The sequence below is a fragment of the Nannospalax galili genome, unplaced genomic scaffold (assembly GCF_000622305.1).
Source record: "Nannospalax galili isolate Female #2095 unplaced genomic scaffold, S.galili_v1.0 scaffold134, whole genome shotgun sequence".
Taxonomy (NCBI): Eukaryota; Metazoa; Chordata; class Mammalia; order Rodentia; family Spalacidae; genus Nannospalax; species Nannospalax galili.
The window spans coordinates 33,124-58,426 of record NW_008335593.1 but is presented as its reverse complement, the minus strand read 5'-3'; the positions used below and the strand labels follow the sequence as shown (position 1 = coordinate 58,426).

Below are 25,303 nucleotides of genomic sequence, written 5' to 3'. Positions count from 1 at the left end.
TACAAATAACATTATAAACAAATCTGACAATCCTCTGATAATCTTGATATAAATCATTTTGCAACTTCTAATACATTTACAAAGAAAGTATCCCATAAAGTATAAGACCAAACAGTTTAAGGCATTAGTCAGAGATCATACATTTATATTTATCAGTTTTGTATGTCTGTATGTCATGCTGAATTAGAACTTAACACCTGGCATGATTAGACAAATGCTCTACCACCAAGCCACATCCCCAGTTCCTATCTTTTCAAGTCAGTCAAATGATACTATTAAATTTCTTACTTGTACATACCACCATTACAGTCAGCACAGTGAGTCCCTGCCTCTCAGTTTAGAACCAATTTAGAGACAGGATCCAGGCTGCTGAAAATTACTAGTTTTGTTGCCAATAAAAGCCATTTGGCAGAAGAGACTTAGACACACAACAATAATGGACTTCCTTATCTGAGTCCTAAAAGGAGCTGGAACTCCCAGGCATAGGCACTACTGACAACTAAAACCTTCCCAAGAAGCTTCATGTCCTTTAACAATGAGGACATGAAAGACCAGAACAAATCTCCTGTTCCACATTAAAAGGAAAAAGGAGTGTCATATATGCCCGTTTATTGCCAAAAAGGGCAGTGAGAACAGAAGGCAGGAAGTCCCACAGCAGTTGAGAGTCCCCAGGCCAAGACAATTTCCATCTGACCCTCCCTCCCATGCCTACTCCATACTTTCTGATGTGTGGCACTGCTGCAGACTTGGCAGAAACAAGCTCTTCTGCTGCCCCAGATGCCAAGAGGATGTACAAAGCAGTGTGAGGCCACCTCTCTTGTGTTCCAGAAGGCAAAGAAACACTTTTAAATGTGTTTTAACTCCTGAATATGGCAAATATTAGTTCATAGTTATATATCCAAAATTTGGACTTCTCAGTAAATCTATAAACAAAAAAGACCCCTGAGGTACAGATGAGCTAAGGATCCCATTCTAGGGAAGGAAATTCCAAGGGGAGAACAGGTGTTTCAGAGGACAAGTCCCTACCACCCCATCACCAATGCAGATGCCACTTTAAGGTTTTCTTTTTAAAACACTGAGATGACTAGCAGAACGTTCTGATTAGTAACAGAAGGACTAGTTAGTGGACCAGAGATACCAACAGCATATGAAACTAAAACAAGACAGTAACAGGATAAAATTTTAGGTAAAGTAGCTATTAAAATAAAATGACAAAAGATGCAATATACAAAGACAATATAACCAGTCCTAAGTTTCTATTTATAAGGCAAAATCTGCTGGGATGAAATCTTTCAATGAAAATCTATTTAAAATGCAAATATTGTGGAAAAATACATATACAAGTTTAACAATTCTCAATAAATAAGGACATGAGATAAGCAATACAACCTCCAAAACAATTTAAATAGAAAAATTTTATCTTTGAAATAGTGACTATATTTTCTCATGTCAGTAAAACATTTACAAAAATTATGAAAATGGCCACAAGAAAATAGAAGCAGTGATTTTATAGGCCAAAGTCTTTAAGGATAATACAACTCAAATTCATTAAGGTTGGATAAAATTGAAGCTAATGGACAATGAAGACATAATCATGAAAACCTTGCATCTGATTCCCCATGAGCATACCCGATCTCACAAGTATGGACCAGTAACCATGGTAGCTACCATCTTATTTTTAAAGTTGGTCTCACTACAGAATGCAATGTATTCTTCATTAAGCAGGGCAGGCAACTGTGCTGATTTTTAAAATCTAGATTGTAAACACTGAATTAGATTACAAAGTACTACTTGGAGTACTTGATATCCTTTAATTTTCATGGCACTTTGGAGGACAGGTGTTACTATCACTATTCACCCCTGCTCTACAGACAAATGATGAAGAGACTGGCCTAGAGTCAGGAGCTAAGGTGAGTGGTGCCAGCATGCAATAGGTACAGTTTCAGAATCTAGAAAGCTTCCTTCAGCCCAGTGTCAGAAAAAACAAAGTTCTGAACAGCCTTCTGTGACTGAAATTTGGTTATCAGATTTTGAAATTTTTCCAATCTTTCTTACTTTAACATTAAGGAATGTAACCTATACTCTATGAGAGCAGGCCAAAGCAGATCTACTGATTCCTTAAACTTGTATGTAGTTTCTCTTTCTAGACTGGCAGTATTTCAATTCCTTTCCTAAGATACTCTGCAAGTTCCGGGCTTACTGCCACTCTCCCATTTCTTCAGGAACTAGTGCCTCTCATAAACGATCCATAGAGTTATTCAGGCTTAGGTATGGGAAAAGGCCTCTGCTTTCTGAATTTCCCCTTTTCCATTGGGGACTAATATCCCATTTTAACTCTTACCTTGTCTAGATTTGTAGCATTAGCTGAAAGAAACACAATTATTTTATCTAAAATTGAACTATTGTATAACATATAATTTTAATTTTGGTAGGGTTAGGGTGGCGTTGTAATTTTAGTGGGGATAAAGTGCTTGCCATGCTAATGCAAGGAATAGAGTTCAGATCCCCAGAGCTCACATAAAATGCTAGGTGGGTATAGCAGCCCACCTGCAATCCCAGCACTGAGAAGGCAGAGACAGGGGATTCTCAGGGCAAGTTGGTTAGATGAATCAGTGAGCTCTGGGTTCAATGAAGCCCTGCACCACAGTAAATAAAGCAGAGAATGACCAAGGAAGCCATCTGATGTCAACTTCTGGCCTCTACATGTGCAAACATACATACATACAAACACACAAACAAACGTACATATACATGCAAATACACACACACATATATATATATACGCACATACATACAACATGCAAAAATTATTTAATTTTGGTAAAAGCATTCTTAGTTGTTGTTTAAGCCTTGTGGATAGGATAAAATGTTTTGTTAAAACAAAAAATGAAGATGGCACTATATACTTGCAGCCTGTATTAGCACCATTTGCCCCAGATCGCTGTTGAAGTTTGGATATGTATATAGAGAATCTTTTGTCAGCAGGTCATTGAATAACAACACAAACAAACAAAAAAACCAGGGCAACCTACTGCCATAATCTTCAATTACCTCCAATTTTTCTTAAAAGCATAGAATACAAGGTCAGATTTAGTTCAGCTGAGGACAAACTTGACAGGCACTTCCTTTCTGCAAAAACAGTGTTTCTATACGGTTCTTAGGCTGTTTCCTTTGTCCTTGCTCTTTTCTATTTTATTTTTTTTCTTTTTGAGACAGGGTCTTCCTATAGCCCCAGCTGGCCTGGAACTTGCTATGTAAAGCAGGCTGGCTTCAATCTCACAGAGATCTGCCTATCTCTGCTTCCCCAGTGCAAGGACTACAGGTGTGCACCACCACGCCCAGCCCTTGAATCCATATTTAATATGGAAGATTTTTTAAAATTTTATTATTTTTATTTTATGTGTATGAATATTTTGCCTGAATGTATGTAAGTACACCATGTGTGTGCCATGCCCTGCAGAGGCCAGAAGAGGGTGTTGGATTCACTGGAACTGGGGTTACAGATGTTTGTTTTCTGCCATGTTGGTGCTAGGAATTGAACCCATGTCCACTGGAAGACCAGCAAGTGTTAACTACTGGGTTACCTCTCCAGTCCTGGAAGATTTTTTTAAAAGACACACATGCATATGCTTTTTTTCTGTGTAAGAGATATTCTACTAACTTAGGAAAGCAGAACACACCCTTTTGTAAAGAGCCTTTTTTACAAAATAGAAATGACTTCCTCTATTTCTACATAACAAGTTTTCTTGAAGAACTGGTACTTGTACCTGGACAAAATGTAATTATCATAGGGTGTCCTGCTAGCCAGGTGTCCTAAGTTTCTTTTCTTTTTGTTATGATAAAATACTCTGACAAAAGCAATTTAAGGGAGAAAGTTTATTCTAGCTCAGTTTCAGATTACAATCCATCATGTTGGGGAAGCCAAGGCATCAGAAACTTGAGGCAGCCAGCCACATTAAGTCTAGTCAGAGGAAGGAACCTGCTCAGCTCACCTTCTCCAGTCATACAGTCCAGGATCCCCTAAGTAGGGAATGGTGTCACACACATGGGAAGGCTTTCTTACTTCAATTAATACAATCAAGACCCTCCCCCACCCAGAGGCCCTTCTCCCAGGCGATTCTAATTTCTGTCAGAATGACAATTAACACCAACCATCACACCAGGCCATAGACTTCAAGTAGGATTTGTAGAGATTACTTAACAATGGTAAAAGTAGAGTACCTTGTAAAGCAAACTCATTTAAATAGTTGTTAATTTGTTCACTCTCTCATTTAAGAATAAAAAGTACTATTTGCCAAGTGACTCTGACATAGCAAGAATTACCAGATAAATGATAATTAGCATTCAATAATTTCTCTTAAGACAAAGTTTAACAAAGCAAAAGCTTGTTCAGTGATAGCATCAGAAACTATTTTTTCATTATTTATTTATTGTGGTGTGTGTGTGTGTGTGTGTGTGTGTGTGTGTGTGTGTGTGTGTATGGGTGTTTATACCTGTGTAATGCTATGGAGGATAACTTGTGGCCATTCATTCTCTCTTTCCACTATGTTGGTCCCAGGGATTGAGCTTGTGTTGTGAGGCTTGGAAGGAAGTGCCTTAACACACTGAGCCATATCTCTGGCTTGAATATCAAATTTTAAAAATATCTTTTCAATGCTTTCTTTCATTACTCTAAAATGTCATATGATATACTAAGAATGCTGGTCACTCTCTCAGAGAAGTTTACATAATTACCAAAACCAAGGTGTGACAAGAAGTCTTTTGTTTTGTCCTTGTTTCACTTTGAGTCCTGGGTGGTGAGGGTCTGCAAGTACCTACCTCTCTGCCTGTGTCACTCTCAAAAGAAAGTTTAAATAGTAGCTAACAGTTGCAGAGCAGCCTGTCCCCACACTTTGTGCTCTAACTGACCAAATCCCCATCAAAGTCCCTGAAGTGGGTCCTAGAATCCCATATAGTCTGGAAAAGGAGGTTCAGCTACTTGCCTGAAGTTACCTTTTAGACAAATGAAGAGAGGAGAGGAACTCAGGTACCAGAGTGACTGCTATCCACATAAGGCACCAATCTCTGCATCCTCAAACTCTGCTGTCATGGAGACCACAACAAAAATCTTAAAATGTGCTTAAAAACCTTCAACCAAGCCAGGTGGGATGTGCAAGCCTTTAATTCCCACCCTTGGGAATCAGGGGCAGGTGGATCTCTGTGAGTTCAAGGCTAGCCTGGACTACATAGTTTCAGGCCAGCTAGGGCCACAAGGAAACCCTGTCTCAAAAAAACCAAAAACCAAACCAAAACAACCCCTCCAAACCTTTAACCACATATTTCACTTTATGATGTCTTTCTAGGGTTTCCAGCTTCACTACTAATCATGGGGGTACTCTGGAAAAATGGAGGAAAATTTATGGCAAAAGGGACCAGGAGCAATTCCCAAGACACAAAAATTTAAATGAAGGCAAGAGTGACCAACTCAGCTACAATGGACCAAAAAGCAAGCAAGCAAACAAACAAAAGTACAGCAAAGAAGGCTTAGATTCTAAACCACAATATATTATCCCTGAAGTGTCTGATATCATATATACTTACTATGTCTCTTTGGTTTATAGGCAGAACAGGATGTATCTAAGATAAACTTGTTTTCCAAATAAAATTCTGAAGCTTTTTCCCTAAGATTGCCTACTTTAAGAAAAAAGATATGTAACATTTTATAATTATTCTAGATATAACTATGGGATGATGCGGTCGTTTTTGTTTTAAAAAGTCAGTGTGAAGATACTCAGTAAATAATAGTGTTTAGTATGCAGCTAAAACAACAAGAAGAAAAAGTCTGATGTGTTTCAAGTTACTGAAATGGATAAACACTAGTCCTAGTTCATATTCTGCCCCATACAAAGCACTGGACACTCACACCTTCCCTAAAGTCAAACGGAGACCATGAAACCTGGCATCTAGCACCCATAACCCAGGAGTGGCTCCCTTCTTCCATGTCTATAAACTAATTTAAGAATCAAATCTTTTTATGTAGATCTATGGTCATGAATTGCTGCTGAAAGTTAACATATTGTGGTATGAACCACCAAAGAGCTGGCATAGAAACAGTCACTATAAAACAGGCCTGTGTCTTCCCTGAATACTTAACTCCTCAACAACTGAATAAGCTAGAACTGAATCTCAGTTCCATCACCAGAAAAGAAGTACCTAGGAAGATGCTCTGCAACCTTCTCCACTATAGTTCAGAAAACAGTGCCCACTGTATACAATGGACAAGAGCCTGTGATCTTTTTTCTCCTGCCACCTACCAGTGCTGCATGGAATCATACTATACATCAAAACCAGCTGAGGTCAATAGCAACTCAATCGCATATTTTCTATCAATACTTCTAAATACCTAGAAACCATTGAGAAGAATCTTCCCAGAGTCTCAGAGCACCACTGGAAACAGAATTAGTAGCTTTGAAAGCTATGACTTGTACTTTACCTATAATGCACTGAAGTGAACATGGTGATGATACTTTAGATAAGTAAAGGCAAGCTATAAGTAGACTATATGGTAAAGCTCTTTTCCTTTTGAATGTAGCCCAGGATAGAAATTTCTTCTAAAAAAAAAAAACCACCAATGATACAGTAAGGCTTTGGAAAGGGAGTTCTATTTTAAAAGATTCTTCTTTTCTATTAGCCAGTTGTTCCTTTGTGTAACAAGGCTCATTCTCAGTGAAACAGATGAAATGGAAAACCATGTGGAATAATCATGGATCCTCCTGAGTAAAGGGTATCAGGTGTGCCCAGGAAGGATGCCTTCTAACAACCTGCTTGTAACTTGTGACCTTAGTGTTGGTAGGTTACCCCATGTCTTCTCTTGAATTTGTTTTTTTCCCTCCTGTGCAGTAAGCAGGTAACTTTTATGCAGTAATCAAAAGCATCTTGAATACCTCATATTTGTAATGACTTCAAAACAGTCATTTAAGAGTCATCAAAGTTGTTTTTGAAATAAAATACTTACTTTGACCACATAAGTGAACCTTCGAATGTCCTGAATTGCACTTAAGAAGTCTAGCCGGTTGAAAGCTTCTCCCAGGGTACAGTAGCCATGCCTCTAGAAAACATCAGACAAGTACTGAAATCAGCCAACCAGGCAAAATGAGTCGACAGTTATATCAGTTAGGTTGTATGAACATCTTTGAAAGTTTTAGTTAAAAGCATTTCTATTCCTTCTGAAAATTTATGTCAGATATAAATAAGAACTGAGAATAGCAATGGTAAATTTAAGCCAATTATAAGCAATTGAGACATTAGGCATAAACTTATTGCTGATACAATGAATATCAAGTATTGATGAATTACTGTACTGATTTCTTTTGCTAGGGACAAAATGGGGGGGTGGGTAGCAGTGGACATGAGGCCTAAGAATGCTGGTGTTGCACATGTGGAATAGGATTTCTCTGTAAGGGAGCATTGGATTGCCCCAGTGGAAGTGTGTTCAATAACCAAGCCTCACAGGGCATCCCAAAACAGAAGGCAACCTCTGAAAAATGAGGGGGAGTGTGGGAGGCTTGAGGGTACAAAACCCAGGCCTGACAATCAGTGGGAACATGGGAGCTGAGCACCCAAAAAGCCAACTGTTATAACGAGATGCATAGGTTTAAGAATTTAAAATGAAATATAAAAAATTTTCCCTCTGTTCCATAAGTATTGCTGTTCTAAGGTCTTCTGTCTTCTTTAAAAGTCAGATTTCACCTTTGGTCAGGAACCATCTTCAACCTAGCTTCTGCACTTGGATACTTAATTTTATACACAGATTTTTCAATTCAGGGTTATGGGGACATATAAACTGGACAACAATAGCAGGAACCACAAAGTGGCAGGTGACTCTTTGAGTCCCAAACAGGTGAGTGGGGGATGATGAGGAACAGCAGGGACAGCAGTGTGGTTTTGTGCCCTACTCCAAGAGCAGTCCTAATGTGTATAACTCAACCACACATTCACATGAAACATCAATGCACACATTCTCTGAGCATTTGCTACATACACAGCACTGTTCTGAAGTTTTGGGGAAACAAAGGCCAGGTACAAAACATAATCTGAAATCCATTATAGACAAAAGTCTCACTAAGAAAAAGAATTCTGAATGGTGGTGCAGATACCTCTTTGAGATAACCACCAACTCAAACTGGTCAGAGTACACACTCAAGTGCATCTATTTGCCTTTGAAGGTTCCCTGGGTCAGCATCAGATATGAGGAAGACAGCACATGATCAGATACCAACCTGACAGCTAGTCCTGGGCTCTTTGAAAGACTGTCAGGTCTCTGTCCCAAGAAGCCACAGGACATCCTAACATATTCCTCTTGTTGCTTCTGCCAGCTAGAATCCAATGGCTCACAAAATAGGGTAGATAGTTAATCAAGCTTTGCTTTGTACAAACTCTGGAACTGGAATCATGTTAGGACCCATTTAACAACATTAACAACCAAGTTTTCTTTCTCAAATCAAATCTCTTCTAGAAAGCTGAGATACTTTGAAGATATTATTGGGCTCATGAGATGGCTCACTTGGTAAGGTGCCTGCTGCCAAGCCTGACAACTCAAGTTCAATCCCCAGGACCCATACAGTAGAAGAGCGCTCACTCTCAAAAACTGTCCTCTGACTTCCCCAAGCACACCACAGCATACGCACGTACACACGTGCGCGTGCACGCACACACACACACACACACACACACACACACAAAGAGAGAGAATAAATGAATGTGATAAAAATTTAAATAAACATATTATTAAAAGTAAGAACACTTAACTAATCCTAACCTAATCATAATGAGAAATTGTACCTTTAGGTACTTTTTTTCCAATTGCTGTGAAATTAAGCAAATGCAGGTGTTCAAGGGCTATAAGAGGAATTAAGCTTCCTTGACACTAAGTAGAAATGAGAAACAGTGTAGCCAATTGGTTATGTGATGGCTCATAAGAAAAATTTAGTGAGTTTGGCAATCAAAGGCAGAGAAAGAGTGTAAAATGCTCTGCAGAGCCGATCTCAATGCGAAGGTTCCTATGAGCTAGTTTCCATTATGGAAGGAGGGTTTCAAAAGGACCTTCTTCCCCCAAACACACAAGATAAAGTAACAACCCCACTAGCAGCAGGTCACACTGACAGAACATGGATCAAACCCAGGGGAATGTATGCTTGATCTGAAGGAAGAGTTGCTTATTTAGAGATGTATACACACTGTACAAACAGTATATAGACCACACATGCCATAATCACATGCTAAACACAAACACTCCATGCACAAACATGTCATTCATACCAGACACATGTATTCTATGTGCCATATGAACATACAATACACATGTGACATATGCATTATATACCACACACATACCACATAAATGATGCATAAATATATCATACATACCACATATCACTCATAGGTACATGGCGTATGCCTCACATATGCACACATCACTCATATGGACATACCACACATATCCCTCACATACCACAAACACACACCATAAAAACCACGTAACCCAAACACATACAATACACATTACGTATCACAAATACATCTGACACCACACATAGACACACACCACACGTACACAGTACACATCAGTCAAATATAAACACAAGCACATGTACCTAATTATAATCACTACTTCAAAAAGCTTCTATATGACATGTATTCATCGGGTGGAATGTGAGCCACAGATCTCATATTGCAAAAGAAATAAATTTATTAACGTGACATGTTCAACAGAAACAATACAGCATACACTCTTCTAATAGCATACTTACTTCTTTTGTGCTTTCTTTATGCACATAGATCCATTTTTCACGATAAAAACCTAGAATAAAAATGAGATATTTTTAAAAATCTGGGATATAATTTCAAAATGAAGATTTTAAAGAAAATTTTAATAACTGGATATTGTGGTGGTTTGAATGAGAAATGTCCCCCATAGGCTCACATATTTGATTATGTACCCGTTGGTGACAGTGTTTGTGGAAGTTTAGGAGGTGTGGCCTTGCTGGAGGAAGCATGTCACTAGGGCAGGTTTTGCGAGTTCATAGCCTTGATCCCCTTTCTGTTGCTCTGTCTGCTTTGTATGCACACCAGAAAAATGTGAGCCTTCAATTTCCTGCTCTGGTTGCCTGTCTTCCCACTATGATGAACTCTTATCCCTCTGGAATCATAAACCCAAATAAACTCATCCTTCTATGAGTTGTGTTGGTCATAGTGTTTTATCACAGCAAGAGAAAAGTAACTAATTCAGGTATGCTAGCAAAATTACCTGACTTGCTTTTATTTGGGTAAATGTAAACAGAAATATTTTGTTTCCTGGTATCACATAGGTGCTCAGACACCTCTACATGAAAAATTATTTCAGAAAGTATCACATCTTAGTGGGTGTCACTACACAGAGTGCTTTTTTACACACCTACATCACCCTTTATCTCATAAGATAGAGACATGCTAGACAATTCAGCATGTCAACACATTCCACAAGCAAAACAGCATAAAATTATCAGTGAAAATAGTCTTACTGTGAGCACTTGCATCATTTCCAAAATGGTCCTTTTTTCTCTTTTTGGATGCATATTCACACTCATCCCTGAATATTTCTTCTTCTCCACTATTTAGTATACTGAAATAAAGATTATATTATTAAAATAAGTTTTACATAGAGAACTTTATTTGGCTTTTCTTTTGTAAAAGAATAAAATAAACATACAGTTTGCAATTTGGAAATTCAAAATAAAGATTGTGCTAAATTCTGAAAAGCACTAGCTAATTTTCAGAGAAATCATGAGCTTGAAACACAAGGTAATATTTACTACATTTTTTTCATTTTGAAGGAATTGAGACACATCTTGTTTCTTTTGAGAAAGTTCCTCCAGAAAGTGCTGGATATGCTTTAGGCTCTGCCAAGGATTCTGATATGCTGAGCCATACATCAAAATGCTTTATTACAACATGGACATTGCAAACAAAACTATTAAAACCCTGAAAAAAACCAACTAGTGGCAGTATTACCCTGGGACTAACAACTTGTTACGTTCCTGATTCAAAGTTGAGTAAACACTAACATTCCTGTTTATCATCTACATTTTCAAAGATCTAACTGAAGGTAATTGTTGCTACCCTGAACATTTTCCTAATTAGCATCAATCAAATATGCTAAGATACTTAATAGAATCAGATAAATGAAACATCTGTATCACTTACATACATCTGTACCACTTACACACATTTGAAGTACTCTAGTACTCCTTATTTTTATGAAATAAAGAACTCAACTCACAAGGCAATAACAAGTTGAACATCTTTTCTTTAAAAAATCTTCTTTGTGTAATAAGAAAAAATATAAATAGCAATCCATGCCATAAAAACTAAAACTGCTTTTTGCTGTTGTTGTTGACACATTGACTAGTCAGTTTTCAGTCTGAAAGCGAGGAAGGAATTGCCGTGGAGTCAAGTTGGCTAGTGGAACCATGTGGGAAGAGTACTCAAAACCAAAGATCTAAAATTGCTTATTTCCCCATCACTGTTCTTTGACAAGAAAATTGTTTAAAAGCCTCAGTGTGCACCTTTAATAAAACCACTAAGTTTGCCACATGAAGTATGTTCATCACTGTCAGAACTTAAATAACATGGATAATGGCCATAAACTGTCTAGACACCAAGGAGCATCTGAAATACACAACTGCATTCTGTCACTCAGGAAAGCATGTTGGTCCTTGAATCTTATATTTAATCTTATACTAGTTTGTTTTTACTGATTCAAATGCTAGTTGGAGACACTTATAAATCTGAAAAAGCTTTTCTAATTTGAAATCACAAACATATCAAAGGAAAAGTGAAATAACATTGTTCTCTAGAAAACAATAAGGTGGGCAACCTGTTTCATAAATAAGGGCAACTCATGCACTAGCTCTGGTAGGTGTGTGAGACAGAGTGAGCTTTGTGGACACTCACAGACATGTTGACTATGCCACTTTCAGATGCTCCAACAGAGAGGAAACAGACCCATTCCCAGCTGAGCCCTAGACAGACTACCTGTAGTAGCAATGTCCCAAACCTTCAGGCTGCAACTTCTACAGAAGAATGCCCTCCCTGGGTACTGCCTGATGTTTTCCCTAAGATGCCCAAGGTTTGATTGGACTCAAGGAACTGGGAAAAGAGGCCCTAGGGGGATACCTACAGGTAATAAGGGAAAATAGCTATGTTGGGCAAATTATTAACCAGTTGCTATCTGTATCTATATCTATATATAAATAGTGTTTTGTTTTGTTTTTTTGAGACAGGGTCTCCCTGTAGCCCCAGCTGGCCTGGAACTTGCATTGTAAACCAGGGTAGCCTTGCACTCTCAGAGATCTACCTGCCTCTGACTCCTGAGTGGTGGAATTAAAGGTGTACACCACCACACCCAGCCTTAGTAGTTATTATTTTTACAAAATATTTTCAGATGAGGAAAAAAAAAGAAAAAGTATGTTTTGTGATTTTTAAAAAATTTTTATTTATTATTTTTATTTTATGTGTATGCATGTATTGCCTGCATGTAGGTAAGTGCACCCGTGTTGTGCAATGCCTGCGGAAGACAGAAGAGGCTGTCAGATCCCCTAGAACTGGAGTTACAGACAGTTGTTAGCTGCCATGTGGTTGCTGGGATTTAAACCCAGATCTTCTGCAAGAACAGTCAGTGTTCTTAACCGCTGAGCCATCTCTCCAGCCCAGTGATGGTTTTTATAGTCAAGTACACAAAATAAAACTGAGGAAGAAAAATACTTCCAAAACTAAAATACAACACATATAAATATTATAAAACTATTCAGTGTTATACAAAATGTACATTTTTATATGTATGTTAACTAGCAGTCAACTATATTTTGTAGCAAACACCTCTTTTAATAACCTTTGGTATTTTTGACCAAGATAAATATCACCCTGCTTTAAAAAAAAAATCTTTAAAAATCTTCAACAACAAATACCCCAAACTCAAATAATATGTAAAGAATTTCAATAGCTATTTCTCCAAGGAAGAAATACAAATGACCGAGAAACACACCGAAGCATGTGCAGTATAATTAATTCTTATGGAAATGCAAATTAAAATTGCAATATGTTACCTTCTATTTATTAGGATGGCTGCTATCCAAACAGCAGAAAATATGTGTTGGTGAGAATATAGAAAATTAAACCTTTATGCACTGTTAGTGGAAATGTAAAATAGTATAGTCTGCATGGAAAACACTATGGTGATTCCTTAAAAATTAAAACAAATTACCATAGGAACTGAAAGAATCGAAGGCAGGGTCTTGAAGCAACATCTGCACTCCTGCATTCACAGCAGTACTAGTTTCAAATAATGAAATGTACAAGTATTCCCCATGTCTTATCAATAATTGTATAGGCAAACAAAATGTAACAAATCTATGCACTGAAATATTATGCAGTTTTCAAAAATGAAGGAACTACTGACACATGCTAAACACAGTTAGGCCTTGAGGACATTATGCTAAATCAGATAATCCAGTCACAAAAGGACAAACAGAGAAAGAATTAGGAGTGCTAAGTACTAGGGGCTAAAAGAAGGGATGGAGTTAATGTTTATTGGGGACAAGGTTTCAGTTTGGAAAGGTTTCGTGGCATGCTACTGAACTACACATAGAGCTATGATTAAGATGGCAAGCTTGGGGCTGGAGAGATGTCTCAAGGGTAAGAGTGCTTGCTGCATAATCAGGAGAACCCAAGTTCGAATCCTTAGCACCCATGTAAAAACCAGGCATGGACATACATGCTTGTAACCCGAGCATTGAGGGGTGGACACAGGCAGATTCTAAGAGCTCTGGACAACCAGCCTAGCTAAAATAGTGAGCAAAATTGTAAGCTCTGTAGTGACCTGAAAAACAGATGAGGCCACAAATGCCAGGCTGGCAGGCAATGGTTCTGTCTCATTGAGACTTACATGCTATGGTTGATGGTACACTGGCTATTTTCACTTCTGAGCTCCTGGTTACAGGAGTCACATCTTTTCCATCCATCCTCAGTTTTAATCCAGCTCCATCCAGGGGATCTCCAGTCCTGACCCAGAAATGGCATAGTTCTCCTATAAAAAAAATTAGTTTACATTAAAAGTATACATATACACAATGAACAGAAGTTTGATTTGGAACAAAATTCTTACTTAACATGTAAATGCTTACCACTTAACGTTGACTAGCTATGGTAACCAAACAGTGATAATGATAGCAGTTATACTAAAAGTGGTAAGTTGGGGTAAGCATAAATGGGTCTTATCGATCAATATTTTGTGTCATGAGAGCCTTACCCCAGGGAACATCTGAGCCTGTACCTGAAGAAGCAAGCAAACTGGAGAATGTCATTCTAAACAAGCCGCCATTCTAAACAAGCCTCCCTTCCTGCTGGATGTCTGCAGCAACGCAACCGAATCATACTCCCATCCTACTCCATGGAGATCAACATGAGTGACACTTAGCACAGAAGATGAAAAGCCAGGAAAGACTGGGAAGCCATGATGACCACATGTGGCAAAGAGGTTGGGCTCTATCCTGAGAACAACAGAAGCCAAGAAAGGAATTTACACAGGCAAATGATTTCATCAGATTATTGCTTTTCAGAGAGTGCAGATAACCGAGCACTGGCTGTCACAGGACTGGAGGGGCTACGGCAGCCACACTGAAGACATAGGGCAAAGAGCTGAGGATGGAGGTTATATGGAGAACCAAATATGCTGCCTAGATACTAGCTGCTGTCACCTTGCTCTAAGGGAAAGTACACAGAACAGCAGGTTTGGGAGGGGGCAAGGGAAGAGATGCTGGTTTCAATTTGGGACACATTATTTTTAAAAAATGATACAACAGCCAGTATTACCTTCATGAAGCTTACAATTTAATGAGTGAGACCTAGAACACTAATTCTTCCTATTGACTAGAGGTTCTTTATTCTTAACCATAATACCACAGTCTGGGAAGCTTTCTTAAAAACATAAGAACTTAGCCCATCTCAGTTAATTAACAGGAGTACTTAGGAGTGAAGGCTACGTACTTTTAAAGGTCCAAAGATGATTCTCACACTATGTGCTAAAAGTGCCCCAGATATTTATGTTGCAGAGTCAAAATGTCATCTCCCTACAAAGACGTCCCTGATTTCCTCATACAAATTGCCCCCTTCTGCCATTTCCACCCCATCTCATCAGTTTATGTCATTGCCCAGTATCTGAAATTACCCACCATCTGTTTTCCTCCAAGATAATGTAACGTCTTCCTCAGTGTTGTGCCCAATTACCTTAAACAATGCCAGGCACACAGCTAGAACCCAATAAACACCTATTTACATACTGAATGGATGAATGCACAGACTCATAGCTTGGGGAAAAAAATAAAAAGGACCAGTGCCAGGTATGGCGGCTCATGCTTTTAATCTCAGCATTCAAGAGGCAGAGGCAGGAAGTGCGAGGCCAGCCTGGTCTACATAGTGAGTTTCAGGTTAGCCAAGCTACAAAATGAAAGCCAACCTGGAGAGAATACCAGTATTCAGAGCACCAAAGTTGTAGACATAATATAGAATATGCAGCATGAACAATTAAGCTGGCCAAACAAAGAACTCCTACGAAATGGGCAATGGGCAAGGGAATGAAGAAAAACTGAGGAAAAAATCTGAAGAGGAAGGTGGGAACTCAAAAGAAGAAACCATCTTAAGAAAGAACGATAGAGGAAAACACTAAGTCATACCTAAGAGGAGTTCATAAGCAGACATTTTTCAATGTAGCTATAGAAAGAAAGCAGAAGACTTGCACAGAGTTTCAGCAGAGCAATGTTCTTGAATCTCAGAGCCAAAGCTGACCTGGATATTCAGAATGTAGAGTAGTTACATCACAGAACAATGCTCTAAAATCTCCCATTCTAAGTAGACTTGGAAGGGCCAGGATGTAGCTCAGTGGTAGAGCACTTACCTAGCATTTATGAGTCCCTAGGTTCAATACCTCTAGCATTGAAAAAACAAAGAAACAAACAAAGTAGACTTGTAGTGTTTCATGATGTAGAATATTCCATTGCTTTGAGTATTTGAAAGATTTATTTCAAACTCTACTTAGTGCAATTAACCAAGGCTCTCATAAGAGAGAAATAGGAAGAAAAATATACAAATTTCAACACTTACCTGTACTACCTCCGATGGCTCAGGTCCTGACCCAGTGTGTGAAATTTATGTGGAAATAATTTTTATTCAAACATCAAGGGGATCTTAAAACTTTGCTAAACTAATTTGTAGTCAAAACACATCTTTTTTTCTTTTACATACTGATTGAACTTTTGCTTTATAAGGTACTTAACATAAATATTCTTTAGCTCTTAACCCTATTAGGTTATAAATCTACTGCACAGCTACAGGAGCACAGGTGGCTCCAATGCAAAGGCCAACACCACATATAGTCAATCCAGAGTTATCTGATTCTCAACAACATTTAGACATAGACCAGAGAACACATTAAAGAATGAAGGCCATAAAAGACTTTAAATGGCAACTTCAGCCAAACAAGTTTCTCTACAGAAATAGCTGTTGGGATCAGCTCTGACAATTGCCCAAGTGTCTCTCAATATCACATTGAAACTAGATTTGGAAAAACAAAAAACAAAACAAAACAAAAAAACATTAATCCTGAAAACCCTTAAAGATATTACTAATGACTAAATGAAGAATTACTTCAATGATAAACACTGGACATGGACTAAATGTTATGTCTCACCCTCCTAGGGGAAACAGTCTAGCCCAGAAATGACTAGCTAGGAAGGCCCTGAGAACATAATATGTGCTTGCCTTAAACCATGGTTATATATTAGATTAATAGATGAGCAAGGAAAGAAGCCACAGGTACAGCAGGTGAAAAGATTAAAGTTAAAATGAATGTGATACATCTGAAAGAAAAAAGTAGAACAGTTTGGATAAGGTGGAGAAGTCCTAGGACTGTGAGCAGATTTGTATCACAGAATAGTTTGAAAGTTAAAGGTGTTTAGATTCTACTCTCTGAGAACTAAATTTTTGAGCAGAATGTCAATGTGAGCAATGCTGTTTAGAGAAATGATTTTCTGGAGCCTGTAGCATAAAATGAACGGGAGAATAGAAAAAATAACTCCAGAAGCAATGGTTCCTTATCCATGTCCTATGTAGACCTGTGCCCTCTGCTAGCAAATTATGACCTGCAAACCTGCAAGTCTGATGACATGCACACATTGTACTAATCTAGGATGACACATGCCAACACCCAATTCAGTACACTTATCTTTTGACTTCAAAAATGATCCTTAATAGCATTTATGTAAAGAGCCATTCTTTCATTTCCAATAACTTTTTAAAAGCAACTTTACACATACTGTAATTTATTGACTTAACAAGTTGGTGAGAAATGAAAATAGCCTGGTCTGAATTTTTTAGCTGTTAAATGTTTTGTTTTTGTTTTTGTTTTTTAAAGATTAGCAGCTAGTAGACCATAAAACTTAAACCCTCATGTTCCTAAAACAAGGATTTCTAGATAGGCTGACTAGATTCAGCGAATGGACAAGCACTGGGGACCGGCTAGGGGCACCGACAACACAGTGGACAGTAACAGGGATGACAGAGAATATGTGCTCCAGTGGGGGAATGGGGGAGGCTATGGGTGGGTGCCATTTGGGAAGTGGGTATATAGACGAATAAGATTGTTTGGGATGTTCTGTATGATATACACAAAAAAAATCAACAAAAAAAATGAGGTATATTTGAGGAGGAAACATAAAAATTTACTTGATGTTAATTAGCAGAAGTGATAAAAATTAGCATTGAAATCTACCTGATGATTTTCTATCCATACTCAGGTGCCAAGGAGCCAAGTGTAACTGACTGTGACTAGTAATAATCAGATACATAGAGATTAGAGACACATGTGCAAACATCTAAGCGTTAGTAGCATTAAAAATGAGTCTTTCTGTAGGAAAGACTCATTTTTAAAATGAAATGGAGATCTTGTTTAAAGGTTAAAAACTCATTCAATTTTATGTCTTACAGGGTTTACACTGAGTTTAATATTGCATAACTGTATTAATTCAACTGTGAACCTAAAATTTACAGCCACTTTTGAGAGATGTATCTTTGCTCTGGAAATTGTTATTGAATATGTTAATTGTAATGAAATGCTTCTTCTAATCATGTGATTAAATAAAAAAAAAGATTGGCAGCCAGTGGACCATAAAACTTAAACCCTCATGTTCCAGATTTTACAAAATAGAGAAAAATATTTGTTCTTCTGCAAATGAACTTCATAAGCTTGTCATAGCATGATCTTGGGATCATAGTGTTATTTTACTATTTTAAAGTATGATCTATACAGCTCATGAGTGAAGGCACAAATTATGGAAGATTTATTAATAAATACTAACAAAAAGCCACTAAGGGTTAGGGTTATAGCTCAGTGGTACTTGCCTAGCTAGTGTGCATGAGGCCCTGGGTTGGATCCCAAGCACCACCACAGGAGAAAAGCCTGGGGCCAGGTATGGTAGCATACACCTATAATCCTAACACCCAGGTAGTTAAAGCAAGAGTTCAAGACCAGCTATAGGGCAAGACCCTGTCTCAAAACACAACAAAAAGACAAATGTAAATGTTAAAGATCCACATCTCAACTAAAATTAAAAAATCTGAGCACCAATCTTGTGTATCAGGAAATGTTACTGAAACTTTTAAAATGATTACCACACACTACTTTTTATGGGAATTTATCTAGTTAGCTAAAAAACATGAATTACTAGAACTTTATCAATTTATTGATAATTTATTTTGATAATTTACAAATGCTAAGTTTCGAGTTTGCTTTCTGTTGCTGTGATAAAACAGACTGACAAATAGCAACTTGAGAAGGCAAGGATTTATTTCATCTTATAAGTCACAGTGTATGTATGTATTATACAAATTCCCACTGCTGAAAGAAGTCAGGGCAGGAACTCCAGCAGGGCAGAAACTTGAAGCAGAAACCATGGAGGAATGTTGCTTACTGACTTGGTAAGTTAGCTTTTTTTATACTGCCCAAGCCCACCTGCCTAGGACTACAGACCACAGTGGGCTGGGTTAGGGTTAGGAAATCAAGAAAATGTCCTAAAGACATGCTCATGCTCCCAGGCCAATCTGCTGGAAGAAATTCCTCAACTGAGGTTCCTTCTTCCTAGGTATGTCAAGTTGACAACCAAGACTAGCATCAGACAAGGTAAAAAGGGAAATATTTTTTTGTGAAAATAAGCTTGCATGAGCAACTTCTCAGCCTATTCCACTGTGACACAGCTTATCATTTGCATCCTTTCAAAAAAATTTTTTTTAAATATTTATTTTTATGTGTGTTTTGCTTGCATGCAAGTGCACTAACATGTATGTGTGCCTGGTGCCCATGGAGGTCAGGTGTTGGATTCCCTGGAACTGGAGTTATAGATGGTTGTGAGCATTGTGTGGGTGCTGGGAACCCAACTTGGGTCATCTGCAAGAGTAGCAAATACTCTTAACCACTGAGCATCTCTCTAGCCTAATTTGGAGGCTTTTAACACATTAAATGCCAGAAAGCGTGTGGGGCTGAACAGGTTTAAGTCTTTCCTTGGTTTCTAATTTACATGGCAGTACATGAAGGTAGAGCACTGAAGAATAGGTAATCATTCAAGTTTATTTCCTGGTAGAAACTCCTAATAAAGCACATGTTCTCCAAACCAATGAGAACAGTAATGGCAAGCATTTATTAGAAATCAGAATGGGGTAGGCATTAACTCTGCATGATTCCCATGCATTCCACTAAATTCCTTATTAAGTCTTCATACGAACCTACAAAGTAGAAACTATCCTCACTTTACAAACTCAATTTTCTGTGTTAAGTTTGAGGCTAAAACTCAGTGGTAGAACACTTGTATAGCATGTGTGAGGCCATGAGTCCAACCCCCAGTACCACAAACAACAAAAATTCTCTATTTTGTGCTGAGTACACTGAATCTGATAGAATGGGAGTCAAAGTTAGAGGGTCTGATTTCACAATCCATGTTCTTAGCCACTATATGTATAGTAATCCCTAACACCCTATTAAAAGAGATGGCAGAAAAGTTGTCATTTTTTAAAGCCTTGATGTGATGTGTGTTGCTGTTTTAATTAAATTACATGAAAAGGAATAATCATTACTTCAGTTATCTTCGAAGCAATAAAAGCTGTGAATGTACGGCAAGGACCTTTGACTTATATCTTCACATAGGCGGAACTGGTAAAAGAAAAGGAGCCAGGGGCTCCTCCCAACCCCATGTGACCCCTGAGGAACAGATCCTCAAACGACAAAGTAAAAATAGATTGATTTATTTGGGCCAATTCTATGATCTTAAACACTCAAAAGGAAAGTATAACCAAAGATTAAATTAATCAGTATACTTCTTTAAGAATCCATGTGTATATCTAAAGGCTATGTAACAAGAAACAGTGCCAGATGGGAGATACTTTCCTTTGAGTTGTTGGCCAGGGTGGTCTATGAGACTCGCCACATTACTCAGGCTATTGTCACAGCTCCAGATGGCCTCCCAGGACTTAAAGTAAGACCCTATTGCCAAAGAAGACAGAACATACATCCGAAACAGGATTTGGAGAAATAGAACTGCAACTGACCTGGAAGCCACTTCCCCTGAATGCGAACTCTCAGACCTTTGGAGAATACTATGAAAGTGCCAAAAGAAAACACCAATGGATGATCTAGCACAGGCTTCACACCAAATAACCATATCAACGGCGAGCACAGCATACTCCATTGGTGCAGTAGTGTCACTTTTTCCTTGGGGACAATTAACTGCCTAATTTGACTTAAATCCCACTCAAAGGGAGGAAACTCAAGTGTGGTACTGTAACCTAACCTAATACATATGGCCAGCATGGTCATAGACCTTAGAGAAAACCCCAAAACTTTCACATTACTAAAATTATGTGCCTTCTTACTATGTGCAAAATATGTATCCTTATATTTACAGACAAATATCCCAGTCACCACTCATCAAAAAAGCTCATTTTGCACCAGTCAGAGACTATTACCAAGTACCACAACTGGTCACATACAGACATTGTCTATGAATTGCCCAGGCTTTGAACAGCAGACCCCAATCTTATCCAAAGGAATATTGACAACTGATTACTGCTAGATGAGGAACAGCTGACCTTCCTAAAACAAAGACCTCTAGATAGGCTGACTAGATTCACCAGAAGGGCAAGTAGTGGGGAATGGCTGGGGGTGCCAACAACACAGCAGACAGTAGCAGGGATATCGGAGTATAAGGGCTCTAGTGGGGGGAGGGAGGCTATGAGAGGGTGCTATCTGGGAAATGGGTGTAAAAAAATAATAATAAATAAATAAATAAATAACAAGCTTAACAGAAATAGCAAGGCAACTTCAATTTCAGAGAAATAAGTTGGTGAAATAATTTTTATTCTTATTTTTCATTTAAAATTCTGAGAATTTCTATTATTCTGGAATTAGAATGGTCTTCAATCTGATAAATGTTTGATTTTGCCTAGCTGCTTTACTTTTCTTACAATATTTTCAAGTTAAGGTCAAACAACTTAGGTCAAACATATGACTTGTAAATTTAGACAAATCTGACTGCGAAAGGGCATCAAAAAACTGCATATGTCAGGCTGAGTGTCAGAAATGGAGTTTACTCCAGTTAAGTCCTGAAAGATCAGCACTGATGCCCCATGCCACAGAACACGCCAGGGAGTGCTAAGGAAGGGGTGGGGGTGGGAGATGAAATGGGAAGGAGCAGGAAAGCACGTGCCTTTTCTGATGTGGACTGGAAGATGAGGACTGCAGGAACAGAGAAGACGGGTCTTCAGATTGCTGATTTCATGGGAATTTGATCAGGCCCAGGAACTGAGATGGAAAGCGACAGGAAGAGGGGTCGAAATGAGCTCACTGCGAAGGTAAAGATGCAAAATCCAGGTGTCAGCGTCAAGGAGAGCAGCAGGAGCAGCAGCAGGAGCAGCAGCAGCAGCAAGCACGCGAGCCTGGAGGATGGTGCCCAGGCCGGCTGCTCGGAAGCGCGAGGACCCCGTGGAGGCGCCGAGGCCTTTGGGGGCCTAGGGAAGCTGACAAGCCCACCTCCTGCACCAGGGCCAGAGGGGGCTGCGGGGCGGACCGTGGACTCCCTGCCTGCCTGTCCCTGCCCGCCCCGATTGCCCCAGGCTCGTCTCACCTGGTGGTCCCGCTGGAAGACACAGCCTCTGAAAGCACCAACGGGCGGCGGCCGGATTATTGCCGGAAATCGCCAGCGCCTGCAGGGGAGCACCGCTGGGAGCCCCGCCCCGGGCCTCGATGATTGGCTGGCGTGGCGCCACGTGGCTGTGTTGCTACCCCGTCTCTGAGGTCTTCGCTCACGCGTGCGCAGTGAACATGAACCAACCCCTTGTGGGCTCCAGTCGGGTGCTGCCACAGAGGAACCTTTGAACCCCCCCCTTCGCTGGCCCTGCCCGGGTCTGCTGGCTCCAGTCTCCTGGTGCCCGCTTCCGACCGTACAGTCCGCACCCTGGCACGTACTGCGCACGGACACTCGCTTGCGGCGTACGCAGCATCCTTCGCCCCACTGCCAAGTGTTCCAGATTCGCTTAGGGCTGCCCCATCTCCTGTGCACCTGTGTCTTTGACGCATACCCCTGAGGCTCAGAGAGGATCTGGTGACTTGATTCTTAGAGTATTTTTCAGTTCCTAGAAAGCTGGAAATGCCTTCAAAGGCAGCGTTAACATGGTGCGATGTTTTCCAAACAGGAAGAGTGTGGGATCAATGGGAGGGGAGGGAAGGAGAGGGGACAAATCATACCACAGTGGGTAAGGGGGACTGCAAGTCAGAGCCTCTCAATCTGGACTCACTCCTAAGGAGTGAAGCTGGAAAAGGCCTCAGCCGTTTGCACCTCCTTGCTCACAAAAAGGAGCTAGGAGTTTTTCTTATCTATTGAAGTAAGTGTGAATGAGGAGTTAGGTGCAAAATATTTAAAAGTACCTGGTGTAAGAAATACACATGCTCAGTTTTAGGCTTTTATTTTAAAATGAGGTAGGTATTCATATTTGGAAAGTATTGTAAATCATTTCTGATGTCCATATTCTAATAGTTTTTTGTATGCATACTTTAAAAATAATAATAGATCAATTATGGACTGAAGTGGGCGATATTACTTCCACACACCTAATTTAGTTACCTTGCTCCTGCTTCTAAATCATGCTCAATGCCTGTGTGTTTTTGTTTATTGAACCTGTGAAATGTATTTGCAAATAAATGATAACCAAAGTTCATAATGTTTGATCAGGGTCAAATACGGAGTTTTAGTTGATATTACCAAGCCAAAATATTACCAGAATAGAGGCCATAAAAATGCAATTTCTCCTCAATTTCCAGTGTGAGATGAAAATATTAAGTCAAAATGTATTTAATATACCCAGCTTAGCATATATTGCTCAATTACAGCCTATCATAAATGCACTCAGCACACATACATAAACCTGTGGTCAGGCAATATTATCTAATAAAGCCTGTTTAAAACAGTGTGTTGAGGGCCAGTGAGATGACTCAACCTGCCACCCAAGTCTGATGACCTTAGTTCACTCCCAGGATCCCATGTGCGGTGGAAAAAGAACAAACCTACTAAAAAGTTGTCCTCTGCCCTCCAGGTGTGCACTGTGACTCTTGTGTTTCTGCAGAGAGAGGCGGGGAGGGAGGGAGGGAGAGAGAGATAATATAACTTTTGTTTTTTAAAGGATTTTTAAAAATATTTATTTTATTTTATTTTATTTTTTAGAAGAAGCATTTCATTACAGCTTTAACATAGTAAGAGTTTCCAAAGCAAAGATACATCTCTTTCAAAAGTGGCTGTAAAATTTTTAGGTTCACTGATGAATTAATACAGTTATACAATATCAAACTCAGTATAAACCCTGTAAGACATAAAATTGAATGTGTTTTTAACCTTTAGAAAAGATCTCCATTTCATTTTAAAATATAGTTTCTTACAGAAAAACATTGTTTTTGCTAATAACACCATGATGTTGGTGCATGCATCTCTAATCTGTGTGTATCTGATTATTACTAGTCATAATCGGTTGCACTCGGATCCTTGGCACCTGTGTATGTCTATAAAGTCATCGGGTAGATTTCAATGGTAATGTTTATCACCTCTACTAATTAACATGACATGAGTTTTTATGCTTCCTCCTCAAATTTAATTCATTTTTTAAAATTTGTTGATTTTTTATGTGTGTACATATCACACAGAACATCTCAAACCATCTTATTCATCTATACACCCAGTTCCCAGATGGCACCCTCCCATAGCCCCCCCACTAGAGCCCTTATACTTTGTTATCCCTGGTACTGTCCACTGTGTTAGCACCCCAGCCGTTCCCCACTACTTGTCCATCTGGTGAATCTAGTCAGCCTATCTAGAGGTCTTTTTTTAGGAAGGTCGGCTGTTCCTCATCTAGCAGCAATGAGTTGTCAATATTCCTTTAGATAAGATTGGGGTCTGCTGTTCATTTCCCCAGTTCTATGCTGGGTTAATATCTGGGCATCCCTTTGGACACCCTGGCCAAAAACTCAAAAGAAGGTATCTCCTATCTGGCATTGTTGCTTGTTATGCAGCCTTTAGCTATACATATAGACTCTTAAAAATTATATTGGCCCCTTTAATCTTTGGTTATACTTTCCTTTTGGGTGTTTAAGGCCATACAGTTGGCCCAGATAAACCAATTTATTTTTACTCTTAAGGCTGTTTGAGAATAGAACTTTTAAAAAATCTCTTTTAAAAAATGAGTTGACTATTTTGTGTAGCTATGTTCTCTGAACTGACACATTCCCTCCTGGAGAGAGGAGGAGGGCTCCTAAGACTCAGAAAAATCCTGAAGCAACATTCACAAAGCCTCCTACTCAAGGTTTTATAAATAGAAACAATGTGCAGGGAGCTCCAGAGATGAATTGTCACCTTTGTTGGGGTGGGCTTCTCAGTGATGCAGGTGCCTTTGACTTACCCATGTTTCTATAAATAATCCTACTCCTATGCTCCTGTAAGTCACCCCAGTAAAATTCACTGGTTCACTAAGCAAAAATGGGTGAAATTGTTTCTTTGGTCTGATGTTGCCATATAGGGTGAATAAATATTTGGTTACATATCCCCAGGAAATGTATGCAACAAGTATATCATGAGTTTATTGAATAATATACTAAAAATGAAAGAGAGGGTGGTGATATGTATACCCTTTCACATCATGTGAAAGT

At 39.0% G+C, this 25,303-nt stretch overlaps 1 protein-coding gene across 5 annotated transcripts in view; it reads right to left on the bottom strand.

Annotated features, from left to right (window-relative positions):
• Fbxo25 (F-box protein 25) overlaps positions 1-22,368 on the bottom strand; it is a 51,684-nt gene extending 29,316 nt beyond the window's left edge. For 4 of the 5 annotated variants that reach the window (XM_008830447.2, XM_008830450.2, XM_008830449.2 and 1 more), the window contains exons 1-5: positions 22,239-22,368; positions 13,961-14,101; positions 10,539-10,639; positions 9,789-9,838; positions 6,995-7,087 (exon numbers count right to left, since the gene is read on the bottom strand). In XM_008830447.2, the coding sequence (XP_008828669.1) occupies positions 6,995-7,087; positions 9,789-9,838; positions 10,539-10,639; positions 13,961-14,094 (378 nt within the window). In that variant the 5' untranslated portion in view covers positions 14,095-14,101; positions 22,239-22,368. Of the gene's footprint in view, positions 1-6,994; positions 7,088-9,788; positions 9,839-10,538; positions 10,640-13,960; positions 14,102-21,821; positions 21,959-22,238 lie in introns of those variants that run through there. The other variant, XM_029562215.1, reaches the window with a different exon arrangement.
• Positions 22,369-25,303: the final 2,935 nt, after the last annotated feature.